Source organism: Sinocyclocheilus grahami, unplaced genomic scaffold, assembly GCF_001515645.1.
Source record: "Sinocyclocheilus grahami isolate Dianchi unplaced genomic scaffold, SAMN03320097.WGS_v1.1 scaffold394.1, whole genome shotgun sequence".
Lineage (NCBI taxonomy): Eukaryota > Metazoa > Chordata > Actinopteri > Cypriniformes > Cyprinidae > Sinocyclocheilus > Sinocyclocheilus grahami.
The window spans coordinates 356,696-368,665 of record NW_015505573.1 but is presented as its reverse complement, the minus strand read 5'-3'; the positions used below and the strand labels follow the sequence as shown (position 1 = coordinate 368,665).

At 37.0% G+C, this 11,970-nt stretch overlaps 1 protein-coding gene across 6 annotated transcripts in view; it reads left to right on the top strand.

The window, feature by feature from the left end:
- The first annotated feature begins 469 nt into the window (after positions 1 to 469).
- The window catches only part of fto (FTO alpha-ketoglutarate dependent dioxygenase), a 181,971-nt gene continuing 170,470 nt past the window's right edge, over positions 470 to 11,970 (top strand). For 5 of the 6 annotated variants that reach the window (XR_001604646.1, XM_016231535.1, XM_016231531.1 and 2 more), the window contains exon 1: positions 470 to 684. Coding sequence is in view for 5 of the 6 variants with exons in the window: in XM_016231535.1 (XP_016087021.1) it covers positions 607 to 684 (78 nt within the window). In the remaining variant the exon portion in view is untranslated. The remainder of the gene's footprint in view (positions 685 to 11,970) is intronic. The other variant, XM_016231536.1, reaches the window with a different exon arrangement.

Genomic DNA, 11,970 nt, shown 5'->3' with positions numbered 1-11,970 from the left:
TGTTTTCTGTTTTATTGTATTTATTTATATATTCCTGAAAATGTCAGAAAGCCTGGCCCCAATAACAAAAACAACGTGATGTTTATTTCATATTCGATCTGAAAATGTTAAAAAAGGATACCTGATCTCTATTCTAAATCGAGTTTCTATTACTCGTGTATGCAAATTCCCTTCATGAGCTAGTAGTACATTATATAACACTGCAATGTATATAACAATATATAACAATAAACATACATTATTAATATGTACTCTACAGATTTGGTAAAACAATCATTCTTTTAACATCACGTCTAGCACCTCATATGCATAAAATCCATTAGAAACCTCTCACAGCACAACTGAGCCTGTATATACTTCCGGTTTGACTCAAATTACAAGCGTGGTTTTTCCTGGCGCGAGGATTCTGGAAAATGTAGTCCTGACCGGAATGCTGGTAGCGACTTTAAAATAAAACACCAATGTAAAATGACAACACCAGGTTTACTGTCATACAAGTTTCATATAATATCACAAACATAGCTAAGATTCTATTTAAATCCGCTTAAGAAAAGTTTACACGCTAACGGCACAATCTAAAGACTACATCACCCAGCTCTGCGCGCTATGAAACCGAGGCAGCGTAAACAGTACTTCAGGAACATGAAAAGATCGGATGACAGTGAGAGGGAAAAGAGGAGAAAGGTATCGCTTGTAGTTTTCTCTCAGATCGCCAAGCACCACATGTAGTTGTGGAGTTTGTAAGACACCGTTCAGTGTGTCCGTGGCGGTATTGCACGCACTGGTTGCTGCTGTGTGTTCATTTGAAGTGCGCATGTGATGCTGCTGATTGCTCCTGTAATGTTTCCCTTCTTTTATCGGAGGAGTTTTGTCTCTGTGTGCGCACAGTCATCCGACACAGCGCGGGGGGAGTGTTTTCTCATGACTGCCACACACGGACTTTGCTGGAGTGGCTGGAGTGGCTTGTGTGGCGGCGTTACAGCGTGTCCAATCATGGTAGTAATGAATGAAGTCAGGACGCGTGTCCAGGTGTCTGTCACTCTGCAGGTGGTTCTGCTAAACCTCATTTATTTCACTTCTGTGTCTTGTTTTCTGACTAAACTAAATATTCATCCACGAGCTAGCCAGGAAACGGACATGTTGTGTTTTTAATTTTTGCAGAGACGGTGTAATGGAAACAACTGTTGTGGTGCAGCTGTTTTTAAACGAATCTGGTACTTTTTCAGTGTCATTTTTTTGAAGCATCATTGTGTAAAGCTTTTTGGTCCTGAAAGTAGATACAGTGGTCTTTATCACAGCATAAACCCTGATTATTACACAGCCACTTCAAAAGATACTTGGACAGTAAATATTATTATCATACAGCTTTTTGCATTCAAGGTATAGATGTATTTTATCGGTTCATGCATTCCCTGGGATTCAAACCTATGATCTCGGTGTTGCTAGTGCAGTGGTAAGAAATTATACTTCCAATATATCCTTTTATATTTTGTTATTACATTTTACATTTAGTTATTCTGCCGATGCTTTTATCCAAAGCGACTTACAATTGGGGAATACATAATATAATATATAATATATATATATTTAAAGCGATTCTTCTTAAAGAGGCAAACAGACTAGGGATGCACCGATATGAAAATTTTGGCCGATACCGATAACCGATTACTCTTTATTTTTGAAAGCCGATAACCGATATGTTGGCCGATAAATCTATATCCAAATTGTTATATACACGACATTCCCAATCATAGTTATTAATGTTGTGCGCTGCTGTTTGAGCTGCGTGCGCTGAGCTAAAGATGATCACTGGTAAACTGAAGCGCTCTTTTTAACTTAACCAAACGCATTCTATATGAGAGAAATCAGATATACATCAAATAAACACAATATAACAACGTACAATTGCACAAAAGGCTGCAAACGAACAGCGCACATCTGAAGTGTCTCTGAAGGAAATAATGCATTATTTATCGGCTTTAAGATATCGGCCAAATTTTCTTATCAGGCCGATACCGATAACAGAAAAAATGAGCATTTATCGGCCGATACCGATATGGTGGCCGATATATCGTGCATCCCTAAAACAGACACAGGAAGTGCTTGAAATACCAAGTTTTAGGCATTGTTCAAATAAGTACAAGCTTGAAAAGGGAAGGAATAAATAAAGAAAAAGTTTTTTTTTTCTAAGATGAAGTCATGTAGCGTTTATTCCATACTAGGTGTGTCAAGTTTCTTTTAGGTTTGTAGTATTTAAAAATGGGTCATGTTTTTATTTTCACATACAGCTATGACGCTGCATGAAAGGTAATATTCGAAAAGGCATAATAGGGGGCACTTTAATGGATAGGGAAAAAAATGTCATAAAGAATGCCACAAAAATCGGGAGCAATTATTGTCCCTTTAATGAAGAAGTTAGTTTCTGACGCTGAGCTCTAATAAAAATTAGTAATCTCTGAAAAATTTAATCATTTTCTTGGATATGGTGCAAATGCAGTATTGCAATTATTGTGTTTTACTCGTTTGGCTCTGGTCTCTGGAAGTAATGTTTAACATGCCGGCATATTTGAAAATATGAAATTTATTTATAATTGTACTTGACAAGTTAACATGCCACTTTCTGAACTTGTCTGTGGTTAAGAGGATTTAGTTTGATAACCAAAATACATATAATAATGCAGCATTTTGCTTGCATTTCAAATGACTGTGTTTGATTTGTCTGTAGTATAGTCAGCAAAGTTGAGAAGTTCTGTCAGCAGCCTATCTATTCAATTCTCTCTTTCTATAACCTCCTGTTTCATTTTCCACTCCTTTTTTCTCTTTTTTTTTTTGTTCAGTTTTAGTCTGCTCTCTCTGACGGCATGCTTTTGGATCATGCCTGACAGCAGGGAATCTATGTAGTACGTGGTTCCTCCACTTTATTGCAGCTGACGCGGTGACCAGATGAGTCCCTGAGAACTTGATCCAGCTGGTTTTGGGTCTGTACAGCAGACGGACAGACAGACAGGTCTGCTACCCTGCCCCATCTCATTTCGTCTTATCTCTCTTCTTCATAAAAATAAACCGATCTGGGAAGAAAACCACAGATCAGCTAGACTGAGGGTCTGGTGTGTATTCCTGCGGTTCCTAAATATAAAACGCAGTTCCATTTAATCATAATAATAAATAAAAGGGAGTACATTGTTGTCTCAGCCATAAACGTGTGCATTTGTGCCCAGTAACTAGGATGTGGATGGATGTCAGCAGAAGGCCTGTGAACTATCCATTTCAAAAAGGAATTATTTTTATCCTTAGTTCAGCTTTACCAGGCATTTCCTAACCATATGTGGCACATATGTATGATAAAAAGAGCACTTCCATTATCATGCACTAAAAGAGGAAGACTATTGGCTAATAGCCTATTAAAAACTGACTTCATCCTTTTAGAAGTGACCTTACATGGCTTTCAACCCAAAAATACTGTTTTAGTAGTTGATCAAGGGACATTGGACAATCATAGTTACTGGTTTTAACGTTGCCAGGGTGACCACAAAGATCCCACTGAAGTATTATTCAATCATAAATGCCATTTTGACCGTTTTATTGCATTTGCAGGAGAATGTTGGCCCTGTTGTTTTTCTTTCTTCACAGTTATTAATTAGAAAAGCACTTTCTTGTTTTTCGTCAATCTGTTGAGCATGTTTTATTTTTTCGCGCTCACAACTCTGTTGGCCTCTGCTGCTGCTTTTGACACCTTGCTTGATGACTGTGTGATGTTATTTTCTGCTTGTACTGTGAAGCATAGTGCTTTTGATTGTGAAAAAAAACAGTCGATAAATAAACAGATTAAAAATTAGTCAATAAAAATAACTAAATGCATTATTTTGGAGTGGCAGAGTACAGAGGGTTGCCAGATGTTCAGAGGCTTGCACTCCTCCCGGCCCATCACTCAGAGAGTTCTCGGCTCATTGACTTTCTCAGCTCGTGTGTTTGCTAGAGAAAGCTGTTTAGGCTATTTCATTCGTGAACACTCATTAAAATGGTTTGTGTTCCCCTTGGCAATTCTGTTAAATTAACAGCTAGCTTCAGTTCAGGCCTGATTATGAGGCCACACAGCCAGTCTTGATTAATCAATTTCTCCCACAAAATGTTCCTTTGTAAATTAGTGTTAAACTAACGATTTATAGGTCTTAATGCCGAGCCGCTGTCATGTCGAAGCTGGTGTTTTAGCGGGAGGTGGTGTCACTTTTGGCGTAATCAGCAGCTTTTCTGCCCCCCCTTGTCGTTTTCCCCCTCTCCGTTCGTCACCGTACGCTACGTCCTATTAATGAGTCCATAATAGAGAAACAGTGTCGGACAGCCACATAAAACACACTCAGGAATACATAATTAGACCTGTGTTCAAGCCACGCTAGGGGCAGATTTATATCCGGTGATGTAAAAAGAAAGAAAAAATAAGGAGGCAGTGCAGCTCATGACTTCTGATTCCTAAAAACAGGCGAGGGAACGAGGGAGGGTGGGAGTGTTAGAAAAAATACTGCCACAGTTGATAATGATACCATTACACTAATGGAGGCAGCAAATGAAGTAGCATGCGGACACTGTGCTTTATTGCCATAGGGGGTCGTTTTCTGCTGCATTCCTAATGGCTGGAACCGCCGGTATTGATCAGGCCATCATACTGCTAATCCACATGTGCATTACTTACTGCCGTAACACTGTGTCAGTCTTTCCACTGCTGCCACCCACAGCCCACCCTGTTCCCTTGCCACAGGGCCTGTGATTTAAGGGTCAATAGTTGGATGGTGGTGTGGACGGGGTCATTGAATGTCCCCTTAGTCAGGCCTCTTATGTTTTATGATGCACAGAGGGAGAGTGAGTGGACTGAGTGATTAAGTAAGGCAGAGGTGTTTGTTTAAATAAGAGGTAAGGCATTATCTGCTCTTCTGCCTTTTTATGGTAGTTAGTTAGTCTGTGTTTGAGATGAACAGTGAGTGTGCCGCTGTCTTTTCTAATGGTTTGAAGCTGTAAATAAGGCTAGGCTGATCCATATCCATTGCTAAATGGCAAGTAAAAACACCTGGCTTGCCAGATCCTTGATCAAGTATTTTACTCCCAGGTCTTCCAGTGAAATTGTTTTCAATTAAAAAATGACTGATCTGGCAGCTCTAGGCTTTCCCATTTTCTTTTGAAAAGAGGAAGTTGATTTATAGTATTCCATTAAAGGAATCAATCTCAGATTATTTATTTTTTACTTGATTATTTATGCATTTATTATTATTTTTATGATAGATTTTTTTTATTCAGATGGAGGACAATAAATGCAGTAAGTGTTTAACTGACTTTTTAAAATTATATTTCATATTGCACAATACATATATATATTTCTATCATGATTTGAAACCCAACTTTTATTTGTTTGAGTTTGTTTGGAGAGTTCACACACACTACTGTTTAAAAGTTTTGGGTCAATACGATTTCTTTAAAAAATGTCTTTGAAAGAAGTGTCTTATGCTCACCAAGGCTGCATTTATTTGGAAAAATATATAAATATAATTGAGAAATATTACAATTTTACATAACTATTTTCTATTTTAGTCCATTTTAAAATTAATTATTAATAGTAAATAATTTCTGTGATGGCAAAGTGTATTTTTCAGCAGCTTTTGCTCTAGTCTTAAGTGTCGCATGATCCTTCAGAAATTATTCTGATATGCTGCTTAATATTTTTGCGTAAACTATGAAATATTTTTTGATGATTCTTTGATGAATAGAATAAAATTTCAAAAGAACACACACACACACACATATATATGTATGTACATGTATGTGTGTGTGTGCGCATATTTAATATAGCATCTATATATTTTTGATACATTTTAATGCAGCATCAATTTTCATTAGAATTATCTATTAATTATCTAAAAACATCGTACGCCCCCAAACTTATTGTGCAAATTTTAGATCAAATTTCAGTGACTCAACTTCAAAAGTTTGCGTCTAAGATAAAAACATTTTAAAAGAACATTTTTCATGAATTCCCCAGTTTTTCCGTAAGCCCTTAGCACCTGATGATGAAATCGGCTTCATCACAAATGACTTAAAGCTCGATTAGCATGTACGAACAGGCCTTACTTCAGCTCGGTCCTGCTCTGCTGTCATCTCCACAGCCCCCGCCCGGCCTGAGCCATCATTCTCGTTTCCCTGTATCAGCATATCACCACTAACCTCTGCCCTCCGCTAATCAAACACTTCACCTTAAGGGAAACATTCATTCAGCTCTCTCATTATGATGGCTTCTGTGGTCATAAAGATGTATATTTATATTTCCCTACCTCGTTGCTTGGCTGTTGCAGGGAAACTAGATATTGATCTGGATATTTAGTCATTTCTTTCTGCTGGGACATCAATATTACGCTAACGTGTATGCGAGCTGTGCTTGACCCTGGCCCCTGTCTCTGTCCGTTCTCCCATTGGAGCTCAGTGATATACTATTCTGAAAAGCAAATCAATGAGTGAATATGAAGTTTGAGGAGTAATATAAGGCGACCCTGAGGCCTATAGCAGCTGCATTGATCCAATGTGTGGATTAAGGTTGATTTGTTTGTTGTGAAGCTTTTTACCTTTATATCATCAAGAGGTCCGACACACACACATACCCAACCATATCCCCTAAATGCCTTTTATGGTTATTTCCTTCATTTCCATTACAACTTATTTGCATTTATTAAGAATATTGATCATGAAAGAATTATGTTATAGGCTGTTGTTCATTCTTTGTTTATCAGATATTCATGTGGGTGTGTATTATAGGCCCATATCAGGGCTCGCAAAATTTCAAAATCCCTGGTAGCCCTTCGGGCAGGCATTCTTCAGGTTTTGGTTGCTCAAAATGAATTTAACTAGCCAGAATAAAAAAAGACATTGGCTGAACTTTACTGTGCAAAAATCAGCATGATCAGCAAAAACTAGTAGCGTATAGGGATGTAACGATTCACTAAACGTACGATGCGATATAATTCACGATACAGATTACACAATACAATTTTCTTACAATTTATTTATTTATTTTTTACAAAATGAGATTTTAAGACAAATTATAAATGAAGAGGTGTCCATTTATTATTTTGCAGACAAAATACTGCATATTTCTTTGTGAAATTGAAATGTTAAATAATAAAACTAACTTGAAATTTTAAAACAAATCCCAACCCAAATAAATTATACAACTAAAATAAATCTCTTCATATATAAACAAAGGCTTTGCCTGTGCTCTATTTAAAATAGAGGCAACCACTGCATTTGAATTACTCTCCAAAAAAGATACTAAAAACATTTTATTTGGATTGTATAATTTCAAAATTTGAAGCAAAAACAAAATGGTCTGATCTTAGCTTTGTGAATGAGATGAAAATGGCACTCTCTGACAGCAGGTGGCGCTTATGAAACAGCAGGTATTTATAGGCTGCTGCCCCTTTAAGACCGAATACACGGATCCAATATAATGATGCACAGGAGATTTCTTTCTCCACTGTTTACGTTCACTTAAGACATAACTGTCTGTGTTTACAAGAATACTTAGAGACAACAGAAGCAAGGATATGCGACAGAGGAATCAATTCTGTGTACGCGCATTGTCTGAAACCGAATGAGCGTGAATGTTTTAAAATGCTTGAATGTTTAAAATAAATCGGCAAGACTTAGAAACAAGTGCAAACAATCAACTATGATCCGTTTTACCCCTACAAGCTAGTGAACAATGCAACGATACATTTTGTACGCATAGCATATTTTAACCATGCAGCAAACAGTTTGAAATATTTTGATAAATTACTGAAAAAAATTATATTTAAATGACTTTTTAAACCATTAACTGATTGTATGAATCGGTCAAAATTCTTACCGTCAGTTAAACGGTTCAAATGAACATCCCTAACTCAGACCTAAAGTTTGGTTTCAGTAGATTTATTTCTTCTGAGATCAGAGGATGTCTAAGAAAAGAGCTGCTTTATCAGCTTTTATAGTCGGTCTGAGATTGTAATTGTTTTTTTTATGAGGAGGGATTCAAGACATGGTGGCGGCGGCAACAACAATACTACAGCAAGAATAAAAGTTATGCCTTCTTTCTTTGCGTGAACATTTGGGCGGCGTTATGCAAATCTTCCCACATCGTGACGTAGACATGTGAGGGCGTGTTAGAACGAGCCGTTTTAGGTAGGCGTGGTTGACTCTTAACTTTTATAAAGAATATCTCTTTGGATTTGAGACTTTAGTCTTTGCAACTTTACAGATCTTCTTTATGCACCAAGAGCTTGTAACACTCCAAAGAGAAAGGAAAAATTTAAATCGCCTTATGTGACCCCTTTAAGCAAACTGTTATACTTGCACCATGTAGTGCAGGAGAGTAGATTGAATTATATATACATTTTACACATTTATGTGACCAATTGTATACCCAATTGGATAACAGTCTAGTCAACCAAGATGCATGACGTTAAATAGGACTAAATGTGCCTCAGTCTGCTGTGTGGTTAACTGATAAACTGACCTGTTTTTTCAGTCTGGAAGTGTGTCTATATGTATATATGTGTGTTTGTGAGAGAGAAAGAGTTATGAAACTTGGGGAGGTCTGAGACATTCATAGGGGTTGATCTGGCAGCTATTGGCTGATCAGTGGTGATGTATAGTCAATAATCAATGTGATCGATAACAATAGGATCACCTTAGAAAAGCTTTGAATAAACATAAGATTGACCTTGTAACCTAGACATCAACGGTTTAGTTTTAAGGGGCTTCCATTCAAATTAGTTTAAATTTAAGCTTTTGTCTTCTAATTCTGGTCTTTTCTTTCATATTTTATAAATATTTGTATATTTTTGTTATCTTACTACATTTTATATTATGCCTGTAAAATATTTTTCTATTATACGTTATTCATATATATTTTTTTGACATTGCATAATTTTTTTATGTAATTTTAAAATCACCCCATAATTTTTCCATCTGGCTGCTCTGCTGAACAGCAGGCCCCTTCTTCGCTGTTTATTTGTGAATTTATTTTCTTGTGTAATAGCTCACCTTTTCTTGTAAAGGGAAACTAGCTAATGGCAGCCCTTTGCCCAACATCTGCTTCCTATTGCCAGTCCAAAGTCCCTCTTTCACTGGAACTACAGGAGGCCACTTTCACTAGAGCCTGTAAACAATAACTCTTAATTTGTACATCATAAGTTATGTTCTATAAATGAAGGGAGTGAAAGTGGACCTGAGCACCTGGTGTGTGTGTGTGTGTGGTTGCCTGTTGGGTGACTAGGCACTGCCCCATAGTTGTGCCAGTTGGAAGGCTGTGCTTAAGTCTACATGTGCCAGACAGGAAAATCTAGATCCTGCCCTGCCAACCTACTGCTGGGCGCACAGAGGCAATGGATTTAGAGAGAGAAACAGGAGGCTTTTAAAGGCTTCTCAGATGAATTTGATGGATTTACCTGCTGTTGCGTATAATGTAACAGGCAGTCTGTGTAGATAGGGTTTTCATGATAATGAGATGTTTTGTTAGTATTTTCGTATCAACTGAAATGTGTACGTAGTTCAAGATGGTTGATTCGCTATGATCTGATAAGAGGAAATGCGATAACAATACTGTTAATGGAAGAGTTCAAGGCATTGAGTTTGGTGTGTGTCAGGGTATGTGCGGGCTCATATTATATGCATATCTATTTTCAAATGAATAGATTAGATTAGATTCAACTTTATTGTCATTGTGTACAAGTACAGAGCCAATGAAATGTAGTTAGCAATTAGCATCTAACCAGAAGTGCAAATAGCAATGAATAAATAAATATAAGTAATGATGTAGAGAAACAGAGATCAGCTCAAAGCAAATAACTATAACATGAGCAAGTATAACACAGAAGGTGCATTATACAGGTGAGGTCTATCAATAGTGTATTTTTTCTGTATGGCCAGTGACCATAGCAGTGCAAATGGCAGTATGATGTAGAAATGTGCAAAATATCAGGAGGCATAATAAGAAACAATGTAAGTGTGCAGAGAAGACAGGATACTGTACAGAGCAATTTTTTATAAGCCATATGATTTTTTCCCAATGCTGTGCCTTTAAGACTTGAATGTAAATGGTCTCTTTACATGTGAAATGGGAAAGAACACTCACAGGCATGCTGACTGGTCCATTTAGATTGAAACTGCTCTATCTTCAATAACAGAAGTTAATAGAGATGGGCAGATCGATCAATATTTTGGAGAATCATGTTGTATCAGGAGGATTGAATATCATATTAAAAATATTGATACAAAGCCTGTGATTTTATTATTATTTGTTTAGCATGAAAAGGATGCATATCTTTGTTCACCTAAACCTGTATGACTGACTTTCTTCTGTGGAGCATAAAAGAAGATATCTTGAGAAAAAAAAATCATTGAATTTAGGAGGAGCTGTTTTTAAAATGTTTTTCATATTTTATCACTTTCTGAATAAGTTAATTTCAAATGTGATTATCATTCCTGTAATTGACTGAATTCTTTGTCAACTGAACATCATTCAGTAAAGAAGCGACATCCATATTCAGCTGCAGTGTATACATGACCATTGTTTCCTTGACTTCGTCACAACTTTCGTTGGCATTTTTCAAGAGTGGCATCACCATGCCAACAGGTTAAATGACACCTTGTCAGATGTCTAGTTTGTGATGCTCTTGTTTCAAGGTGAGGTGCAGGAGGAGTGAAAGAGAGAGCGAGTTTGAGTGCTCGAATGGTCACTGATGCATGACACTGGCATCTCATTACTGTCTCTTCTGCCTTTACCAGCACACACACAAACAGGTTTGGTTGTGAGTGGTGGCCTATTGAATGCTCATTGGTATGCTTGTGGTAATTTTACTGTCAAAACTCCCTCTCTCTCTGTTTCTGGCTGTCTTTCTCGCTCTCTCAGTCTCTGTCCCCCTGGTCATCCAGCTGTAAGTTCACCCTGAACCACTGTCAAGCACATGATCAGGGCTGCATAAAGAAAGCTGCTCTGTTTTGCTGTCTATCATATTCTCTTCTTCTTCCTCTTCTCTTTCTCTGTGTTTGTGAAAAGGCCAGACCTCTCATCTCTCCTGTTGTTTATTTAGATGAGGTCAGCCAAGGTTGGTAGTTCAAGTTCAGGTGTTGTGGTGATGAGCAGTCGTCAATGTGCTGTTCTTCTAGCGAAACTGGCTGAATAGAAAATGTCTGTCCCATCATCCTTTGCTTGAGCAAGATTCTTTATTTTATGTGTTTGGTGATGGAGTGTGCCTGTGTGTTTGTATGTGCTAAATTTGTTGTTGAGCTTATTACTTCAGACAGTTGTGATTGACTAAGCTTTGTGTTGTGCTCTCGTCATATTGAATATGCACTGACAAATTTTTGCTGCAGTTAGTAAACTCCAAAAGTCAAACTTTCTAAAAGTCTTAAAGTTTTAAACATTTAGAAATGTAATCCATGTTTTAATTGTATTAACACTTCAAGTGTTCTTTTAACTGTTGACTGTACTGTAACCCTTGAGAGCCTGACAAGCCTTTTTTATTTTTTGCTGGATCTTATTGTTTTTGTTGTGTTTCTGGATCCAAAATAAATTCTTTACTATAAAATGCATCCCTGTTTTTATATATATATATAGATATATATATTACATTGAATATTACATTGTTTTATATATATATATATATATATATATATATTAGGGCTGGGTAAAAATATCGATATCTCGATATTAATCGATTCTCATTTTTTACGGAACGATATCGATTCTTAATCCCAACAATCGATTAGTCTAGCCTGTTTTCAGTTAATGGACTGAACATTGAAGGGTACTTCCCATCCAATATATAGTAATAAGCATTGTGCTTTGGTACTTTTAATATGAAACAAAGTCTCAGATTTCAAATTCTGTCCATTGAATTGCAGTAGGCCCTATTCAAACAATAAATGCCGTTTTGGCACTGTTTAATGTGGAGT